Below are 23,280 nucleotides of genomic sequence, written 5' to 3' on the forward strand. Positions count from 1 at the left end.
TCGTAGTTCGGAGGACGACTTTTTAGTATTATTCTACAATGCAGAAAATGTTAAAATTATGAAGAAAAAAAAACCTTTTGAATGCTACTGTATGTGCTACATAACACTCTGGAAAAAATTAATAGACCACTTCAGTTTCTAAATCGTTTTTTCTGATTTTGCTATTTACAGATATATGTTTGAGTATTAAAAATCGTTGTTATATTCTAGAAACTACGGACATTTCTCCCGAATTCTAAATGAAAACATCGTCATTAGAGAATTTATTTGCAGAAAATGAGAAATGGCTGAAATGGCAAAAAAGATGCAGATATTTCAAACCTCAAATAAGGCAAAGAAAACAAGTTATTCATATGTATGAAGTTTAAAGAGTTCGGAAATCAATATTTGGTGGAATAACCCTGGTTTTTAATTACAGTTTTCATCCATCTTGGCGTGTGCTCCTCCACCAGTCTTACACACTGCTTTTGGATAACTTTATGCCTCTCCTGGTGCAAAAATTCAAGCAGTTCAGCTTGGTTTGATGGCTTGTGATCATCTATCTTCCTCTTGATTTTTTTTAATTTGGTAAAATCAAAGAAACTCATACATTTCAAGTGGTCCATCAAAACAAGTGAAAACAAGCAAGCGTGTGTGTTTGAGTGTGTGTGTGTTTATTCCGGTGGTCCTGTCCCGGGGCTGTGAGGGTGTGTGTGTGGGGGGGGGGTGTTGGTTTGGGGGCGCTTTACTATTGGCGAGGGGTCGGTCTTCTTCATGTGCGGAGCGCGCGCGTGGGCGGGACCCGGCTTCGCTGCGCGCTGCGCTATAACGCAGGGCACGGGCGGCTGGCACTGTCGCGCGGAGCGTGTGCGTGCGGTGGTGTGTCTGCCTGTGTGCGCGTTTGTGTGTGCGTGTGTGCGCGTGTGCGCAGACTGTAACGTGCGCGCGCGCGTGCATCGCTAGCTACGTGCTGGTGTGTGTCCGGAGCTCCAGTGACGGCAGCGTGGCCTCCGCTCCGCGCGCCTGACCGACCCCGGGAGGGTGGGAAACGTTTGAGCAGCACCGCGTCCGCGCGCAGACCCCCGTTCCTTTGCTGGATAAGCAGCCCATCGCGAGACGGACGTGCGGGAGCGTGCTCGGCTGAGCCAAGCGAGAAGCAGAAGAAGCAGAAGATGATGATGCTGCAACGGCACTTGCTGCTCGTGCTCTACAGCATCTGCGGGACTGTCATTAAAGGTGAGGGGCTCGTTTGCGTTGCATCGCTTCTTCTTGTTTTTGGGCGTGGTGGGACTTGGGTGGTCTTCATCGGGGGACTGGGGGCTTGCAGAGGTTCGCAGAGGAACGTCCTGGGAGTTGAAGGACTCTCTGTGAAGTGTGAAGAAGTGTTGGGGTATGTAGCTATGGGTGGGACAAGTTCATCATGGTGTTTGTGTGGTTGCGTGTGTTTGTGTGTGTTGGTACACACGGTGAGGCTGGTGGTGCCTGTCTCGAGCGGACGATGACACCGCATATTTGAGTTGGATGGGGGTGGTCTTGCTGCGTGTGCTATAGATACAGTACAGTGTACAGCCCCAGCGTGGGAAGTTCTAGGGGGGCTGCTGGAAGGGGGTAGTAGAATAATGGCTTAGGCTTCTGGAACCCACCTGGAACAAGACCACCTAAAACAAGCTAAAGCACCAAACATTCGATAAATATTCGAATATTCGAGTTTTCCACCGAATAATCTCAAATTGTATTCGAATATTCATTGCATTACTTACTTTTAAACCATTATTTAAATATTCAGTCTATTGCTGCCCCCTCCAGAACTCTGATAACCCTGATAAAAGAGTTGAAATACGCTGAATAAGTTATGCCGATCAATGACGAATTTGTTGTTTGCTAACTTATTGTAAGTCAGATAGTGCTTTGTGATTGGTGATTGGTACATCTGTGGAGATGTTAAAAAGTTTAGTGTACGATAAAAAAAAAGTTTTAAATCATTTTTTAAAAGTTTTTTAAAAAGTTTTTATAATCTCAAAATAAAGACAGCAAAAAACATTTAACATTTAAGCTGCATAATGTATGCAATAGCTTTTTTTAAGTGGCAAAATTAACGAAAAATGTAAAAATAAGTCTTTCCTATTCTCTATTTAATAATGAGCATTTAACCAATTTTATATATTTTTTCAATTTTATATTAAAAAATATATTTTTTTATTTTAAGTGCATCCCAACCCATTTATTATTGTAAACATTATAAGGCTGTAAAATATTTTACAGTAACTTTACTTGACTACAAATCCAGGAAATAACCCGTAAATAAAAAATACAGTAGCTCATGATCCTGTATGCAATTTAAATTTAAACAATTAAAGATTCAATTTAAATAAAAATTGTGCAGCAGTACAATTATGTAAATGGATACAGTAGCCTATATTGCTGTTACTTATATATACATACATACATTACACTAAAGTATTTTTTTACACAACTACATTCAATGCAATAAAACCCAAAAGTGTTTATATATAAGTGAATAATACAGTGCATGTTTAATTACAGTAGATTATATCTGTCTTACAGAGTAAATACATTTTTAATCACAGTTAAAAATTAGTCTATTGTCTATAGTGAAACTATTGGAAACGTATTTACAGCAACTGTGCAGAATGTGTGAAACTGCAAAATACTAATATACACTAATAAATAATAATACACTAATATGTCAAAATATATCTGAATACAGGCTGTTACTATAAATATGTGCTGTAAAAAAATATACAAAATAATTTAAAGTGTGGGATTAAGCTGTTTTACTGCACCAGACTGAGCACTTTTCTTGGAGTTGTTTATTTTTGCTGATCTCACCCCAACACTGTCCCATAATCACCAGCAGCTCGCAGTGAGGAGAGCCAGTTTGGCTGGGTGTCAGTCTCACGGTGTAGCCTGTGTCGTGTCGTTTCATCTGGCATGCTTTTGAAGCCTTCGGGGAGTGGCAGGTTGCAGTTGCAGTTTTCAGCTGCTGTCAATTTGTTAATTCAGCAGCAGCGCGAGAGCGCGAGGCGAAGTTGGCGAGGCAGTGCATCCCGCGCAGGCATCGAGCAGGCATTTGCAGCAGTCTGCATCTTGGGGTCGTCGTAGCACCGAGCAAGCCTGAGACTTCCTCCTCCTGCTTGGGCAGCAGAGCTGAGACTGAGGGAGCTTCAGTGCATGCAGCACCAGTAGCACTATAGGACCTGGCTGTGAAATCTGCTGGCTTTTGTCATCCCCTATAAATGCCTGAGCTGCTACGTGCTGGGAATGTGAAGAGCACAGGTCTGGACTGGTGTTTGTGCAGTATTAGAAGCAGCAAAAGGCACCAGCTCTCTATTTTGGGAATGCAATTAAGCTACAGATGCACTGTAGTCGAGACGGTGCATTTGCCTCATGCATGCATCCTATCCATGCATCCAAGTCCAGGTGCTGTAGCCTAGATTTAAGGTTACAGCCTAATGTGGTCTGTGCAACTCTTCCATTCACACTAGTTCTCAGAATACTCTCTCAGATGGGTCTCCTAGAAGAATAGTCTAGCAGGTTAACAGTATCTAAATGTTAGTTATAGTTGAAGATTCAAAGCAATTCAGTTGATTTTCATTTAATTAAAATAGGCAAAATAGTTTTGACAAACCTTGGCTCATTGGAGGTATGAGGCTGGTCATTTATAGCTTCATCCTCCAGTTTAGATCGAAACAAATGCTTTTGAAGCTAATAGATTTAATAAACTCACTGTTATTCATTTTGACAATGTTTGTAGCTGCAATGTTTGGCTTGTAAGCGCTGCATCGTTGCAAGGTTACCTGTTTGTGGCAGAGTAATACATGGAGAGCTTCGGTTGCAGTGCATTAACAGCTGATAACGGCACTCATAGAACGCTTCTCAGCCAATCACATTGCAGGGTCAGAACTAACTATATATCAGTGTTCCATTTTCTTTAAAAAACCCAGTCAATGTTATGGGCTGTTCCCACTTATCGACTCTTCTTGTTAGGTAAACACAATTGGGAATAATGAAGTCAGCAAAAATGACTGAGGTCAAATAATTATTGTGATAGACCAGTTGAATAATGTTCAGTTCAACCAATCTTTTCAGGCAAGTCTGTTTGCCATCTTTGCAATGCCATTGGACAGTTATCTAAGATCATACAATCATACAAAGTCCAGGCTCCTATCTCTATGAATGAGGAGAAACCAACATAATTAAAATCACTGATTAAATCTAACTGCATTGTCATGAATAGCTGCTTGGCTTGTTATAGCTACTGCACTTGCACAGATCTCCACTTTGAGGGGGTTTAAACAATAGCACACTGCCCCTCCTCCACTTCTGGTTGAACACAACCAGCAAGCTGATTGGCCTATTTTGTTGGAAGGCTGGACTTTATCTGTAAACAGATGCTGAGTTGAGTGATATGAGAACTCCTTTTCGTATTTCAACCAGTGACTGGTTTCTTCATTAATAATGTGTCTGCTATCAATGGATAGTAGGGCTGTACGATGCAGATGTTCTTTTTTGATTATATATATTGCGATATCAAACAATGCATGGCCTGCGACGTCACAAGCCCCCACCCATAGGCTGTCTCGCTTTAGAGAAAAACAACAAAACAACAGTAATAGGCCCTTTAATCAGGCATTTAAATGTTTTTTTAAAGGTAAATAAGAGCTTTTTCTGGGATAAAAAGCGTGAATTCAGCTTAAACTGGAAATATCTGCGCAAAACTGTGCTGGACTGGGGTGCACAGCTTTCGACAGATTTTGCATTTACAAGCACATGCCCAACCATGCGGATGGAGGCCATGTGGTTACCTTGTGTTTACTCTTGCCCCTCCCCATCGGACTCCCCCTCCCCCTCATGCTTCTCAGGCAGCAGCAGCCTAACACTTACACAGACACAGAGACATCGCTGTGTATCTACTTCTTGTGTCAAGAATCAAAACACTGCAAGATGACGTGTTTGATTTAATCGCGTCCTGCGATCGCGATGACGATGCTTAAGCGATATATCGTGCAGCCCGAATGGATCGCAATAGCTTGGCTGACTTGGTCAGTGTTTCACTGTGTAAACCAACTAATGGCTTGTAAATTATTAGAGAGGAATCACCAGAATTGAATCAGAAACATGGTGTCTTTGTATTTTATGGCATTTATAACATATAACAATATAAATGCCAGTTATTAATAAAGCAGATCACCAGTTTTAGCAGGCTGGTTGCTTCTGCCAAGTTCATGTGTCATTGCTGCCTTCATCAGGGCGGTACCCTCGAGGGTGTGTCTGTAGTTGCTTTATTTAGGTGCATAAATAGCGTAAATGTAGCATTTTTACTCTGTATGCCCTGTTCTAACTCTTTCTTAAGGCTTTCTTAAATGTCATAAATTGTATAAATATGCATCTTTTCCAAGGAGAATTAATTGTGAGGTATCTTTAAAAATAGCATAGGAACCACTGCTTTAATTCATGGATATATTTGCATTGGTATAGTTGCAAATGTCTCTCCTGTCTATGAAAGACTTTCTAGTAGATTTTGGAGCATTGCTGTGAAGATTTGATTGTATGCCCATTGTATGCACATTAGATTTGGTGTGAGAAAGTTCATGTTTATCTGCTTTATAAGAGTCCTGTTCTGCTTTCTCTAATGACAGAGTCATATATATGTGTAATTTAAGCATTGAGTGCAGCTTAAACTATCTGAATTAATTAATTATGAGGAATGTCCACAAGTATTTGGACATATATTGTACATTTCACCAAACTGTGTCAAGAAATCGATCTAAATAAGGTGAAAACAAATGGCTGGACTTAGGCCTGTCACAATAAGAATATTTTGTGGACGACATATTGTCCCAGAAATGATTGCGATACACAATATTTTTGTAATTTTAAGACTATAAAAGGCCACTGACATAATGATAAGAGAATAGCATAAAAAGCAATTGTACACTTTTTATAGACAGCAAAAATTGAATTTATAATTTATTATAATTAGTTTATAGTTTAGAAGTATATACTTATTTCTTCACCTACTTTAGTCTGCACTGTGTGTATGGAGTCACAGTTATTGAAGCATGACTGGCTAAAATATTGTTCACTGTTTTATATGTGAACAAACATACAAATAAACACAGTATAGACGATATCACAATTTACAAAAACGATTGAGATCATGTTTATTTATTGTACGATAAATCTATAATGCAATAATTGTGACATTACTGTGCCTAGCTGGAGTGTTTGTATATTCTGTGATGGTGGTCCTGTCCTGCGGCTAGGAAGGATGAGCGGGGGCGCTCTACTCTTGGCAAGATGTCTTTGTGTGTCGAGCGTGATGCTAGGTTTGGTATGTGATGGTAATTGAGCTGGAGGGTATGTTTACAGTCAGTGTATACATACATCACTGGATTAAACCATAAAGCACCATCAAAGCCTTTCTGACAGTAGATATTGTAAATGAATGAGCAGGCAGGGCGGTTCTTTCAAGGCAGCCTGAGGTGATAATAAGGTAGTATACCCTGGAGAGTGTGTCTTCCATAGCTTTATTTAGACAGCGTAATTGTTGTGAATGCACCATGTTCTTTTTTTAGTTGATTCTGCGCATGATATAATGTTTATACCCCAAAGTAAGAAACGTTACTTTCTTATTTTTATTTTATTTTTTATTTTTTGACAAGATTCGGTTGCAAAAAAAAATAGGCCAATAATTCTTCAGCAGCAGCTGCAGCAGACATATTACTCAAACATTAATCACAGTTATCATAAGACCTTCCTTCATATAAGTCTAGTTCACTTACGTCTGCTCATGGTTTCAACTGAATTCTTTCTTTTTTTCATCACCGTCCTCGGCTTCTGCTGCTTTGTAATGCTCGATTTGCTTTCTCTCTTTTTTTTTTTTTAACTGTAATTAAAATGTGTGACTTTTTGGATTGTGCCCTCTCCTTGTATGTCTCTGCCTTTCTACTAACCTTGAGGCACTTTATTGCATTTATCTTTATGGTGTACATCTCTCGGCAAGCTCGCGCTTTATGCCGCGGCTTGTCAGCAATAACTGGCTGTCAATGGCTTTGTCCCTCGTAACTCTTTAATCCCTGAGCATCGCTGACTATGTGATGTAGCTTATTTTCACCCACGCCTGCTGCTCGCTCTGAAGCACAATCCACAGCCCACACGGAGAATTTTCGGGTAGAAGCATGAAGTCTTCTTTCGGCATTCCTGCACTGTCTTTTTCTCCGCGTTGGATTTATTTAAATTAGCATGGCAATCTCTGAATGAACTCCAGTCCCTCAGCTACAGTATACAGTATACACATAAACACACACACATTCCATTTGTCTGTGAGTGAGTGTGTGTGTGCGTGTGTGTGTGTGTATTTGTCCTTTTTGGTGTCTCTTTGTCCTGCTTGATTTTTTATATATATATATTTTATTTGACCTCTCCTTGCTTCACCCGTAAATAGCATGATTTTGCAGTAGAGCCTGACTGATATAAAATGCTTGTGACAAATAACGATATAAGATACATTTTAGAGGTTATAAAATGTTGATAACAAAGAATATCAGCCAATATATTTTATATGTGTACATCATTTTGTCACGCCTGGCACTGTCAGCGCTCTCGTTTCCCCCACACTCAGCTCTATCTGCGATTCTGCACCGCAAGACTACAATACCCAGAACACACCACACAGAGACTCTGGCGATCATGTGGTAATTAAGCTCGCTCAGAACTCTCACTCCTCGCTGAGTATTGTTTGGTTCGTCCTGCATTACAACGCGTTTCTCTGATCTCTATTTTGTTACTCCGTGTATTAACTTTTTTCCGTGTACCCCGACTTCGATTTTTGCCTGCCCTGTTTTTCCGCTCTATCCGTGTTTTTCTGACTATTAGACTGTTTATTCTACTTTGATTTTTGCCTTATCTCTGATATTGCCCTGCCCGTGTTAGACCCCGGGCTGTGTACCCCGTTACGATATGTTTTTCTCTGTATGCATCTGTTTTTCGGTATATACCCTGTTTTGTTTGACTACTCTTTGTACTGCTCCTTTTGCTATTAAACACTGTTGTTTACGTCTGCAATTGTCTGAGTTCTGGTTAAATATGACACATAGGGGTGGGAATCGTTTACTATCTCACGATTCGATTCGATTCCGATTTTGGGGGCCACGATTCGATTCAAAATCGATTTTTGATTCAAAACGATTTGAATTATAAAAATTTCTGCTTCTGGCTTATGAATCTTATTGAAAAAAAACCCTCCATAATATACACTGGTCCTGGAGCAGGTAATGTGTTACAAAAACAATAAAATGTGCAGGAATGTGGGTCCTCAGTGACAGAGGAATCACTGGGATATCACAATGACGTTAATGAACAATAAATAAATAATAAATAACACTGCTTTATTACCAGGCTACTAGCGGTGGTGTATAGGTGACGCTGCTGGGCTGATGTGATGATAGCAGTGGAGCGCTAAAGTTCAGGAGCAGCTGCTGATTAACTAGTTAATTTAAGGTCGTTGTATTTCTTCAGAAAGGGGGCAGGAGGTGGAGAAATTAATTCATATGGTCCATTCCTTAATTCCTCTGTGATGAGGAGCTGAAATTAGCTCTGATTAGCTTATTGTATTTTTCCGTTCCGCCTTAAATGCTGCAGCCCGCTGCCACCTGTAGCGTTATTTAAGGTGGAACTGGAAAGTTAGCTAGTTAGCTAGCTAACAGTTACTGAAACTAACTACTAGCGATCTTTTTTATGCTTGTTATGAAGCATTCTGCCATAAAACATTGAAACTACACGTTAATCTAATGTAATATAGTGCTTGTTCTGCCATCTTACCGGTGATTCTCAAACACCTACGCTCTGTGTGTGTCTGGAAGATCTCCGTTTGAAAGGACAAGCGCTATCCCCAGGGTTGCCAGGTCCAACAAAAATACCCAGCCCAAAATCAGTCTAAAACCCGCCCCTCAGAATCGATTTTGGGACATTTTAAATCGATTCTGAATCGTAGTAAATGAGAATCAAGATTCTTATGTGAATCGATTTTTTGGCACACCTCTAATGACACATGTTTTTTTAACATTTATAATTAAGTACCATCAGGGGCGTAGCAGCAAATTCTGGGCCCTGTACACTCTCAATGTCAGTGGGCCCCTGTCCATGCCAGTACACAATGAACGTGGATTTTCATGGGCCCCTCTTTTTACTCGGGCCCTGGGTAGTCAGGTCCACTTTTCCCCCCACTACCACGCCCATGAGTACCATTAACAAGTTTTAAAAATTACATTGTTAAACGGAAATACAATCTCCAAACATATTGCAGAATAACTGAATTAATATTAAGTCCATTTTTGTTTATCTATTTTCTGTTTATTATCTCCTACTTTTGATATTTCTCATTATTACTCTCCACATGTAAGATTTTTATGTCGATCGAATGTTAAAATCAATCATATAGATACATTTTGTATCCATTTTAGCATATTGTAAAACCTTAACATCAGGGAACAGAGACATCCAAAGCTTTATGAGGAGGATTATACCTTTGCATACAGCTGTTGTTCCTTTTTTTCCATCCAAAGGTCTCTACACCTCCACCAATGTACAGCTCTGTAAAAAAAATAAAAAATAATACTAATAATAAAAATAATAATTATAATAATAATAATAATAATAAGAGAATACTTAAAAATGATGAGTTTCTTTGATTTTACCAAATTGAAAACCTCTAGAATATAATCAAGAGGAAGATAGATGATCACAAGCCACCAAACCAAGCTGAACTGCTTGAATTTTTACACCTGGAGTAAAGGCATAAAGTTATCCAAAAGCAGTGTGTAAGACTGGTGGAGGAGCACATGCCAAGAAAATGCATGAAAACTGTGAATAAAATCCAGGGTTATTCCACCTAATATTGTGCTGTGCACCAGCATAACCCCTTTCTTATGATTAGCAAGTCAAGTCAAGAGTCAAGTCAAGAGGCTTTAGTACAGGTGAGTACAGGTACACAGTGTAATGAAATTACGTACCTCCGGAACCATGGTGCAACATAGAACAACAAGCAATAGACAACATAAAGTGCAGGAGTGACGACGGTGCAACATTAAACATAAAATTATAACAATAAATACAATAAATACAAAGGACGAGACAATTTAAAGACAGGACAGTGCAGTACCGATACGGTATAATAAAGTGTATAGTGAGGATAAGGTGCAGAGATGTGTGACATACTGTAACATATAGAACATATATAATCACAGCAGTTACTGAGGTAGAGTTTATAGTTTTTAAGTGTGCAGCAAATATTGCTGAAGGAATAAAGACATGTCAGTCTCTGGTGCTGAGTGTGTGTGGGTGAAGTTCAGTCTTTGTGTGTGTAAAGGGGGGGTGGGGTGTTCAGTTCAGATTTGGGAGAGTGTGTTGGGTGTGTGGTGGGTGGGGTTCAGTTCTGTCTCTGAGTGTTGAGAAGTCTGACTGCCTGGTGGATGAAGCTGTTGCAGAGTCTAGTAGTGGAGGCTCAGAGTTAGCCTAGTAGCTAGACTGGTGTTATATGGCTCAGCCCAAACCAATTTGTTTGTTTCCTACAAATAGAGCCAGGACTTAGTATGAAGTTGAAAGTTTGTCTAGTGCTCAAACAGAGTGAGGAGGTTGTGAAGCCCCCCAAAAAAACAACATTTTAAACCTGTACTGGATTAAAATAGGTTTTTAGTGACTTTAAAATATCATATTTGCTGGGGCACAGGCAACCCATCTTCATGGTTGACACTATAGCAATGCCAGGGACAACTGTGGTTGGTAGAGCAAGTGATTTACAGTAAGTCTCTGCATATATTTTAAAATTAACTTGGGGCTTATGGTATGCAATTTAGCTTAAACAGTTATACAGTACCAGTCAAAAGTTTGGACACAACTTACATTTAAGTTTTTTTTCTGCTTTCTCTGCATTGTAGAAGAATATTAAAGTCATCCAAATATGAATACAAACATATGGAATTATTAAATGAACAAAAAATACAAAACAAACCAGAATATGTTTTATATTTTAGATTTTTCAAAGTAGCACCTCTTGTTTAGATGACAGCTTTGCAAATATTGGCTGGGTTTTTTTCAGTCAGCTTTATGAGGTAGAGTAACCTGGAATGATCAGCCTTTAGTTAACAGCTGTGCTAAACTTGCTAAGAGTTAATTACTTGAATTTCTTGCCTCTTGATGTGTTTGAGAGCATCATATTATGGCAAAAACTACTAAGTAAAGAAACTAAGTAAAGAAAAAAAACAAGGTCAGTCAAAAAAAATCTCTGAAAAAAAGAACTCTGAAAGTATCTTTTTTAATGCAGTCACAAAGACCATCAAAAAATGTGATGATGGAACTGGCTCTCATCAAGACCCATAGGATAGGAAGACCAAGGGCTACCTCTGTTGCACAGGATTAGTTCATCAGAGTTACCAGCCTCAGAAAGAGTCACCCAAATGCTTCACAGAGTATGTTGGTTTGTTTAACACTTTTCTACTACATGATTCCTTATGTGTTCCTTTATAGTCCTTTATAGTCTGGATAACCTCAGTATTAATTTAGAATTTAGGGGGGAAAATACATTGTATGAGAAGGTGTGTCCTGTAACTTTTGATTGGTACTGTACATATATGTTCAATCTAATATATTGACCAATTCGGTTGTAAGAAAGTTCTTTGCCAAGCTTGTGCAAATCTCTCAACTGTAGCTAAAAATAATTCATTCATGTGTTGGTTTTAGGATTCAGGGTGCAATTATATATATCTGTATTGCTTTTCTTGTACAAAATACCACACACTCTAAAAAACAGAGGTACGATATGAGTACTTTTTTGTACTCAAAGATACACTCTTCGTAATTGTACCTTCAAAGGGACAATATTGGACTTTACAGGGTCAGATTTGTTCCCTCTAAAGTACAAACTCATTCCTAACAGCAATAAGTATAAATTAACCAGCCAAAATGTACATTCAATATTCTGTATCACTGTACTATTAAACAATATATATATTTTTTAATTGCATTAATTGCATTAATAAAATATATTTTATTTGAAAGCCAGATCATTTTGGATCATCAAGTTCTTGACACATATTCAGTTGATGATAATGTTTATAATGTTTATAATCTTTACTGGCACAAAAACCATGAGTACCAAAAAGGACTTTCACTGAAAGGTACTTTTTGTACCTCAATATAAGGTACAGCCCCAGCGACAAGCTTTCTACTCTTTTAAGTACAAATCTGTACTTATTTAACTTAGTGTGCATTTGACCACACTTAACAGCTAAGGTTGAATCAGATTAGCTCTGGTCTCTTGCATTAAATGTCTCTGAAAGTTCTGTATAAGCCATCCAGACTAAATGCACAAAAGGATCATTCCGTGCAACGTGTCTTTTCTCTGAGATTCCTCATGTCTGCTGCTCTTTCTCTACTGAACCGAACAGCATGTCTCTATTGTTTCTAATTGCTGTAAAAAAGCTCAGGGCCTTATGGTACGTTCGGGACCAGACATTTAGGTCAGGGTTTCATCTGCCACTTTCCCCGTCCCTCCTCAGTCCGGCTCCCATCGGACGAGGCTTCTTCCCACCTTAGTTAGTGACTTGCAGAAAGAGACATTTGTAGCAAAGATGTAATGCGCCATACAAATTGGACCTCGGGGACTCAAAGCCCTCCTCAAACGCGACTCTGCTGAGACGCCTCGGGGCCTGGGTAAACGTGAGGACGGATCCTGTGTGTCCTAGACTAGCGCGCCGGCCGCTGGAAGTTAGCGTTGGCTTATTGCCGCGATTCTGATGTGTGAGGTGTGACAGAGGAAGGCGCTTTATTTGCCGCTCAAAGATGCCCCCTCCACCGCTCCGGAGGTTCAGCTTATCCTGGAAGAATGGGCTCTAAGCCTCTGAGTGCTGGCCATGGAGCTAGACTATAAATAATCCAGTAGAGGAAGGAGGCTGCGAGCGCACAGACACCGTGCTTCCCTGCTTTGTGCTAGCTGACAGATCTACATCTACACGGATCCGTCAGAGAGAAGAGCCAAAAAACGACACGATACGAGAGACACACTGGGCAGCAGACGTGAGCTGCTATGCTGACAGATAGCATTTGGGTTGGCTTTTTCCCCCCACAAAGCAGCTTTATTTTGAGGCCGCTCACATGCTTTTACAACCATTAGGCACATCCGGAGCACTTCTGGGCCCCTGTAAGGTGAATGGCCTTAATGTAGCCTACTGTACGTCAGGATATTATCTCATTCACTGGCTCACGGAGGGAAAATCTTTTAAATCTCATTCACCGGCTGAAAGAGCGCAAATCTAGCAATGTGTGAATGGGCACATTAATTCACAAAGGAAATGAATGGCTGCTAAAATGCCATAGAAAACGTTTATTCAGTGCTTAAATAGCTCTCACATGACTTTGGACGGGGAAAAAAATATGCCCACATGCAGTTTTCCACACCCATTTACAACCCTGTAATTTTGTCATTAGAAGAAAACATTTTTACCGATTTTTCTTTTTATGGTGAGCTCCTTACTTAATTCGTTCAATAATATGAGCTCTGCTCTGATTGGCTGCTCTGAAGCAATATATGCTATATTTATGATTTTGGATCTTGTACATATGATGTGATTTCTGTTCAAGAGGAACAGCCTGAGAAAAATGCTTGCTTTTCATTTACTTATTTTTTTTCTGGTAAAGTCTGGTCTTGTAGAAAAATCAGCTGCTCTAAAGCAATGTATGCAACCTTGGGAACTTGGGAATATTTATGACTTTGGATCTTTTGGATCTCCAACATTCCAAAAGGCTATTGAACATTATTCAGAGCTATTTAGAGCATAGCTTACTAGCTTGTGAACACAACATAAATATAATTGATGATAATATCATTCACCACCTTTCAAAGAAGAGGACGTCAAGTGTGTCTATGATCGAAGGCGCTAAATTTAAAATACACCTACTGTAAATTCATCAGGTGGCTGGTAAGTTTGTTAGGTAATATATATGTGTAGGTGCTAATTAAGAAGCACTGGAGCTTCATAAATGAGCCGTTCCTCATTTTTTTTTATATTCTGTGCTGCAGTTGGTTAAAAGGTAATAAATCTAGTCATGTAGGGTTCTCTCTCATAGAGTAAACTATGTAGCAGTGTGTGGAAGTGATGTTTTGCACTCCAGTGTTACAGATGCACAATTGAGGCAACGTAACAAAAACACCATGTTTACCTAAAGTGGTTGTTTCAGATGATCTATGCTGGTCTTTGCTGGTCAAGGTGGTTGAAAAGGTGGTGGAAAATTTGGTCACCCAGATAAAAAGCATAACCAAACGTGGGTAAACTAGCTTTTCAACCAGCTCTTCACCAGAATACTGTTTATTGCATTTGATTTTTTGTTGGTAAACCAGCTTTATTGTTCTTGATTTTGCTGCCTATCTAGCTTGTTACAGTCAATTATGCTTGTCAACATGCTCAGCAAACACATACCTTGAGCTTTTTTTCAGTAGGGTGCACTTGGTGTATGTAAATGTTGGGTTGTAAATGGAAATAAATATTTGTTTTGTTGAAGATACAACCATGTTTGAGATTCAATTAAACTACTATAATCTCCTCATTTAACTATGTCACATAGAATACAATTTCCCATGCTATGCCATCTTTAATGTCATGAGGATTTAGTGATCTTTTTGGTGATAATGTGTACTTTTAAAAATGTGCATTGTTGTGAAGGCTCCTTTCAGAGTGGCGGAATCTGGCATTTTTAGGAAGGACTCTAGAAAGGTTGCACTTTCTTTTATCTTGCCAGCTCTCTTCAGTTTTGTCTCTTCAATTCTTTATTTGTCAGGTCGTGTGAATAAGCAGATGAAGACAGTGTTTTGTTATTCTGATATCTCCATGTTTGCAGTAGCTCTTGAATCAGCACCACTAGCAGCGCTGCAGTTGAAAAGGTATCCATTAAAAGCTGTCGTGGCCCAGAAAACCTTCTAGGAAAACCTACCAGGCCACTCTTTTTTTTTTAGAATGAATGAATTAATGTATTTGAATGTATTTGGCTTTGAAGGGATAGTAGTAAAAGCACATTGATGCTGTTTATTAGCATATTTTTTCCCTCTATAGTATAGTGAATAAACAATGAGGCTGCTCTCTGAGTTCTGTCACTTATTTTGAATAGGTGAATTGTCTAAGGCTGGGGCATTGCACAGATGCTAATCCATCGTTAAAGGATTTTTTTTAAAAGGTACTTTCTCCTTTCTCTGCTTTTTTTTTTTCTTAAAATATTCAGATTTCAAACAGCACTTTGAGTAGCTTTCTTTTCACAAAGACAGTTGGTTCATTTTGTGACTAAGCACAAACGGTTGCACTACCACCATGCATATATCTGGCTTCACTTTGGGTTCCACTTAATGCGATGGAATAGCTCTAATGCATGTCAGTGTATTACAGCTAAATCTCACTTACTGGCTCTCAGAGTGGAGCTTCACCCCACTAGCTGAATAAAATGTCTTTTTTTTTGTCATATCAAGCTTTTATTGATATAAGGTCCTTAGTTGATTTGTATCCATTCAATTCCAAGCTCTGTATAAGATGTGCTGATATTTTGAGTGCGGCCCTGGTCTAGAGATAAAGAGGTACTTTTACTAGAGGTAAAATGAAGGAAAACAGACAATAAAGGACATTTAATTAATTTTTTTCTCTTTAGCTGCAGCCCATGAGTGTGTGGATCAGTACTTTAATTCAGGTAGCAAATGAACGGCAGCATTAAAGGAGGAAATGGAACGGTAAGGGCACAGGAATAGGTCCCGTCTGTTGGAGTCTGACCCAGGTGGCATCCTCCACTGTTTGATGTTAGTGATTAATCCAGAAAATGGCGCAATTAATCTTCCCCTTATAGCTGCAACCATCTCAGCCGAACATAACCGCGTGGCAAGAGGTAGGAATCATGTCTTTGTCTCCGTCAGCTGTAATGAGCTTGTTCACAGCAGATTCAGATGTATGTGCAATTAAAGTAGTGTGCCTGTGAAAGACTTCCTTAATGAAAGGACATATATTGCTTGCTTGAGGAGGCCATAATAACTCCACTGATAAATGGTGCTGTGACATCGTCAGTTAATAAGATCACCTAGCTCTGGGCAAGCAGACGTGATAATTAGCTTCTCCTCAGAGCCCGCAGACATGGAAAAAGACAGCAAGAGAGATAAAGCTTATATTTGACTTTTTTGATGTTTAATTTGATTTTTCCCCTCTCTTAAATGGAGATAAAATGAGGAAGGTTGTTTTCACAGTCACTCAAAATGAGTTGGTCTTCATTTCTTTAAAAAAAAAGAAAAAAGAAAAAAATCTTAGTCATGATTGGAAGAAAGCAAAAAAAAAAAAACCCTTCCTAACCTTTGTGTAGTCTAAAATAATAATAATAAAAAAATAAAGACCATCAATTATGTCTAGCACCACCAAACACTCTTTAAATGATCTATTTTCCAGCTAAAAATGTAATGAGCTGTCTGAGAGGGACTTCAGTTTTAGAGAAAGTGAGTAAAACATTGGCTTTGTTCACATTTCTATGAAAGCTGTACACCATCAGGGTACATGGATTGTCTTTGGGTGATTTTTGACCTTTTGGAAAAGGGGAGTATCCAGAATGTGAAGACATAACAAAGCCTCAGATGTGGCTGACTAGCGTTTCTTTTTGCGTGTGTGTGTGTTTTCTGAAATTACAATACATGACGTGACATTACATATTGTAATTAATGGGACAGGAAGAGTATGGTGTTCCATGACTTTTGGCCCATGAAAGCTAAAGAACAGTACATCTAGGGTATCCTGCTTACTGTGCACATGGATAGCCATGGTTTTTACTATTAACTGCACTGTCCACTGTGGGTGGACATATTTCCAGTGCACACGTAACACTGTGGATTGAGGAGTGTTAAATGAAATGTGTTAAATGAATGTCCCGTCAATATGACATTCACTTTTCTTTGAGCATGCTGGCCAGTGTTCAGTCTCTCTCACAAGATAACACCTCACAACTTAAACAGGTGTGGGCATACCGAAGCTTACCGAACACTGTTACCCCTAATGTAACATTTCATGATAAATAATAGGAGTGTGCCATATCGTATCGTACAAAATAATATCACCAGCATTTTTTTATATCGTGAACTATATTATACCCTGAAATATCGTGCCATATCACCCACCCCTAATTATTACATCAGGAGGAAAATGTACACTGTTCGCATTTCCCATTATAGATCTACTAGAGACAGATTATATCTGTCCAGTATCATTTATTTTACTTAAATCCTGGATACATGGAGATATTTGGAGTGCATTACTAGTATCATGTCAAACTGATTCACTGACTTTTGCTACAACTTCAAATAATTTTTTTTTTATATCTCAGTTAGGTGTGTGCCATATCATATGACGCGCAATAATAAAATGTAATTTTCATTTTGTTGCAGTAATGTATACTTGGAAAAAAAAAAAAATTCAGAGTTTTATTACATCACCAAAAGTATCGTTATCACAAAAATACCATGAAATATTGTGATATTATTTTACGGCCATATCGCCCACCCCTAATCAATTTACGTACTTGCTATCCAGTGACAATACATACAGCTCTTGTCCAGATGATAGTCAACAACCTTAGAATTCAGTTTGAATGCATCTTGAATGCACTCTTTTTGGGCAGAATTGTAGTTCAGTTTGTTGGTTTCCTGGCATGAAATAAACTTTTAGGCACAGTCCACACACTTTTGAAAAAAATTTAGATTAAAACTTTGGGAAGCTATCATAAAAGCATTATGTTTCCTTACTTCATTCATTTCACAACCAGCCTTAATATAGAATTGGAGCACCCAATTGTGTAAAAAATGTAACCGTCTAGCTCAAATTATAAATTGTATGCTGAGGAATTCTAAAGAAGTCCTGTTTTTTCATTATTCACTATACTTTTTGCAAAGCACTAGTTTCACTGGCAGCAGAACCTACAAACTAGTAGCTCTCCAGCCCAGAAGGTTGTTGAACCCAATTGCAGAACAGTTGATCTCAAAGCAGGTAAACCCAAGAAGAAAGGACAAAAAACGTCGTCGGGATCGCGGTACATAACACTATTGCTGCCCCAGCTAGTAAATTGGGACACAGCCGGGAAAAAACGCCCTTATAAGGAGATGAGGAGCCCAAGAACCGGAAGAAAAATGAGAACAGGTGAAATATTAAGTCGGCCGAGTACGACAGAGAGTCAGGGGAGGATTGTAAACAAAAGCTCGCCAGAGAAGCATTTTTTATTTATTTCATGTTTTATTTTTTTCATTATCGTTTATTATAGTTCAAACAACCTCACAGGCCAGATGTTTCATGCTATCCGGCCACATCTGGCCAGCGTGCCGCCTATTGCCGTCCCCTGCCCTATGTCGTAGCCTACACTGTAGCTCGACGCACACCTCCCTGAAAATGTAACTGTAACACCTTGCGTGACACGGTCAGCCACAGCTGATCCGTCGGGCCTCGTGTTCCTGCCCACCTATTCCCGCCTTCATGGTTTAAACTGCAGAGCTGCTGACACACGCACGGAGAAGTATAAACATGTTTCACTTCATAGCGCACTCTCGCTGGATACACGTAGGTTGCGACATAGGATTGACACAGAAGTAATCACCACCACCACCATGCTTAACAGTTTGTGTTTTAGCAACCCAATCCTCTAGAGGGCTTTCCTTTGTCCATGTGGTCAGCTGTGAATTTTAGTCAAACCTGAACCCGTCTCAGAGTGTTTTAGAGCAGGGAATAAAAGGGTATATTTCTTGGATTGCAGCCCTTAACACATGATGATGTACAACTCCAGTTCCAGCAGCTTCTAATTCATAGTAGGCCTGAGCCATTATAGTCCTTGGGTTGTTCCTGACTGTTCTAACAATGCAGAGATATATTTAATAAGGGAAAGTGTGTTGGATATAAATTGTATATAAAGGCATTCCATAGCATTGTTTGTTCCAATGCATCTATAGAGCAAAATTCAACCCAAGACTTGACTGGAAGCTAATGGCATCCAGCTGTCTTTCCTGTTCCAGCTTCCGTTCTCGTCTATATCCTGTTTATGTTCCTCGCTGGTATTCATCTTTATGGAAGACTCTCTGTTGTCTCTTGTAAACTTCAAAAATCGTGCATCCTACCTCCAGCATCTGCCTCGTCCCTTTTTAGTGACACAGTAGGACATCATTATGGTGTCCAATGCGCAGCATGCGTTAGAATTTCAAATTGTGTATTTTTTTCCCCGTAACCAGACTGAAAAACTGCCCATCTATCAATTTGTTCATTCCCTCATCCATTCTGTCCTTCCATCCATCTCTTTTCCCATCTATCCCCCATGTGGCACTCTAAACAAAAATAAGAGCAGTGTACAAAGTGTTGGAAAATGGAATGGAATTGCAAAAAAAATATATAAAAAGAAAAGAAACGTGAAATGGCTTCTCCTGTCTGCTGGTATATCGGGCGAGTTAATTGGCTGTTTACAGAGAGCTACACATTCATATCTGATTGTTGCCATCATATTACTGTCAAGGAAAAAAGACTAGGCCAGAACCCCTGAATTCTTCGCTCATTTAGGGAATCCACACAACACAATACCATCATCTTTAACTTGAACTCAGCTATCTAAATCAGTCCCGTACGCTAGATTAAAAGATGTGCTGCCTAATTGTCTTTTTAATTGCTGTTGAATGAAGGCTTCATAACACTTCCCACTTAAAGCAATCCACTTAAAACATTCACCTCTCTTGCATATAATAAAATAACCTACTTCACTGGACTTTCCTTCTTTTAATTCTGTTTCTTTTCTTTTATTACTACAAGAAATAAAATTGAGCTTGAAAATGAGATTCTCTTGAACAACCCCATGGCTGAAAATACATGTAATACATCAATTAATGATACAAAATAAAAAAAATTAATTAGTTAATCCAACAATCAGATACAATTAAAAAGGTTCACATCCACACACATCCATTCACATCTTCTTTGTGCATATGTTGTACATCTGGAGACCTATCTCACACCTTGAGCAAGGTGCGTTGTGATGCTATTTGCTTTTAGCTATATAACACCTTGCCAACAGTCTGTTTTCACCCCTTGCATCTGTGTCATTTAAATAGCAATGGTGCTTGTGAACATATCTACGCCACGGGGCGCTTGTTACAGAAGTGTTGGACACGTCCATGTAACTGCGCCTTTGAAATAGCAATGTGCCAAAGTCAGAGCACACCTGGCTCTTAAAGGGAATGGCAAGTAAAATGGCCAAACACATCTATGATTAATTAAGAGAATTAGTACATGCCTTTTGTGCGTGTGTGTAAGGTTAATGGCTCATCTGAAGATTGCTAAGTTCTACATTTTCTGGCTATAACAGTACAGGAACTGCTTCCATATGAGGATGATTATGATTACAATATACAAGAATAGTATGAATAAAGGAAGAGTTGACTAGAACTTTCTTCAAGATTTTTTTTGAATGAGAAAAACAATCTAGACTCATGTAAATGGGAGAGAACAAATCTAGAATAAAATTTAGAAGTATGAGTAGAGCATTCTTAAATAATGAGAAAAAAATAATTATTTTCTAGAATAGTGTATAGGAGGATATGTATCAAATAACATTAAAGAGGGAGAATGTTTTTGAGCACTGTGAAGGTGGAGAATTTTCTTGAACAGAATAAGGATAACAGTCTCAAATCATATGAAATGGAGCGAAAATTCAGAATGAGTATGAATGAGAAATATACTGTATGTCAGAGTAGTTTGAATGACATATTTTCTTGCAAAGTGTGAATAAAGGGGAACAGTCTAGAGCTATGTACCTTGTTTTTTGCATTATAAGGTGCACCGGATTATAAGGCTCACTACGAATGAATGTCTATTTTCTGGTCTATTTTCATACAGGTGCACTGGAGTATAAGGTGCATTATGCAACAATAGTAAGGAACAGGGGTGTTGCCATGTTTTCCCTCTAATTCAGCAGTTCTTAATGCTGGGTGGTGGTGATGGGGTAACTAAATTACGTAAAGCTAGGTAAAGAGAACAAAACTGTAATTCTTAAAAAAATATGTATATTTTAAAGTCAATTGAGCTCTGGATGTAAATCTACAGAGAGTAGATTCTCTACTGGAACTATTTATTTGTGTTAGTAAAGCACTTCTGTTTGTTTACAGTAAACTAAGATTTCCAGATTTCCTCTATGGCTGGGTGCAGCAGCATTAGCATTAGCGGCTAACTGCTAGTGCTTGACTTTGAGCTTTTGCATATTGGATTTGTTGGTGTTCCTTGGAAAACAGTTGTTATATACTAAGCTATATACCTTATTTGCACTACTGTTATACGGGTTCTATTTATACTGTCATTCCATCTCAATCACCATCAATATTGCACTATTGTCTTTCGTCTTACTTATGTTTATTGTGTCTTGTTGTTTTGTACATATAGTGTCTCCCACTCTTTTTTATATTATATATCTTATTTCTTTTTACTTATATTTATATATCTATTTCTCCCCCACACTACTGGACCTTGTTTCTGTCTCATGTGTGTTTATTTGTGTCCCTGCTGTATTGTACACATAGTGTCTCCCATTCTTTCTTTTATTATATCTATTATCTGTACCTGCTGTAAAATTGGGAAGGAGAGTAACGTAATTTCAATTCTCTGTATGTCCTGTACATATGCAGTATTGACAATAAAACTACTTGACTTGACTTGACTTGACTTATGTTAGTAAGTTTTAGACGTCGGTGTAAAACAGGGTAAAGAACAGAAGCGCTGGAAGAGCTTAATTGAGAGGCAGTGCAGCTCCCAGAGAAGAGTCCAGTGAGTCTTTTCTGGTGTTTGGGCAGACTTTTTCTTTTTCTTTTGCAGAATGTAATATTTGGCTTCGAATGAAGCTGGGCGCTCGCCTCATTGGCCGTCTACAGTCCTGACCTTTAAACAGTCTCTCTCTCTCTCTCTGTCTCTCTGTCTTTCCCCACACTGAGCGCGCTCTCTCAGCCCATAGACAGCACCCAGACAATGAATCTCATTTACTTTGTGCCATCCTCAGCGCTCTCCCTGCGTTTGAGCGCTCTCTCTCCATCGGCGGAGCCATCAGCACTTGAATCTGCCAATGCCAGCATGCAGAAGCCCGACTGCCTGCTGTTGGAAGGGGTGATAGTGGAGCGAGGAGCTATCCCGCCAACCCAAACGTGAACAGGGCCAATCTGACTGCTCCAGAGACGCTGAATCCCCCTGGTTGGGTTGCCTGTATAGGCTCAGACTCAGCGCTCTGTGCAGAGAGGTACTGCGACTGATGTACAGAGACCTGACGCTATTTTGTAGGCCATCATTTGCATCCAGATGAATAACCTGGGACTAAGCTGTTTTAGTCAATGAGCAAATGAAGGGCAAGTACAGGCCACTACCATAGGGTATATGTTTAACCAGAGGTTCCTAAGCAAGCATGTTTTGTGCTGGATATATGTATATGTATTTACCCTGAATATACACTATGAACCTCTGAGGTCGTTAAGCAGTCAAAATAATCACTTTTTAATCACCAGCATTACTACCTATAATATATGGCTGGCCAATATAGTAAACAATTTTCGCAATATATATTTTTAGAATATATATCTTTATATATGCAATACTGTGCAATTTTTTTAGATACCAAAGCAAATTACGCTAATCCATTTATCTCAGCAATATGAGTGTTTTTACCTGAAAAAAAAAGCACCACGTATAATTTTAACAGATGCAAATAAACATAAATACATAGAGTAAAACGTAAGGATTTCTCATTTTAACTAAGTATGTTATATCCTGTGAGCTGAGCTGAAGAACAAAGTGTAGTTTCTCCAGATTTCTCCTGGATGATTTCCCTCAGCCAGCATGTGTATATTATGTTCAGTTCCGTCAGCAGCTCACCTGATTTACCAAGTTGACCAATCCACCTAACCAGGTGTTGATTAATATTATGAAAACTAGAAATAACTCTATTAATCTCAGAGGAGGAGAGATAAGAAAACAGGGCTGTAAAAGAACTTGTTCTTGAAAATGTTTAATGGGGTTGTCTGAACAAATATTGCCTGAAAGATCCAAATTATTATGTGAAATAATAGTTCATTAAAAACAATTTAATTTATGATTTGTTGTACTTTTTACATCAAATAATTAAAAGTAACTATGTAACTTTTACTCAAAGTAAATTCTAAATTGAGTACGTTTTTACTTTTACTCGAGTAGATTTTTTATATGGGTACTGTTA

The 23,280-nt window shown here is 38.9% G+C and overlaps 1 protein-coding gene across 6 annotated transcripts in view; it reads left to right on the top strand.

Moving 5' to 3' along the window:
- Positions 1–800: 800 nt before the first annotated feature.
- cadm2b (cell adhesion molecule 2b) overlaps positions 801–23,280 on the top strand; it is a 321,622-nt gene continuing 299,142 nt past the window's right edge. For 3 of the 6 annotated variants that reach the window (XM_007234491.4, XM_007234495.4, XM_007234493.4), the window contains exon 1: positions 801–1,215. In XM_007234491.4, the coding sequence (XP_007234553.1) occupies positions 1,152–1,215 (64 nt within the window). In that variant the 5' untranslated portion in view covers positions 801–1,151. The remainder of the gene's footprint in view (positions 1,216–23,280) is intronic. The other 3 variants (XM_022685689.2, XM_007234494.4, XM_007234492.4) reach the window with 2 other exon arrangements.

Source organism: Astyanax mexicanus, chromosome 18 (assembly GCF_023375975.1).
Source record: "Astyanax mexicanus isolate ESR-SI-001 chromosome 18, AstMex3_surface, whole genome shotgun sequence".
Taxonomy (NCBI): domain Eukaryota; kingdom Metazoa; phylum Chordata; class Actinopteri; order Characiformes; family Acestrorhamphidae; genus Astyanax; species Astyanax mexicanus.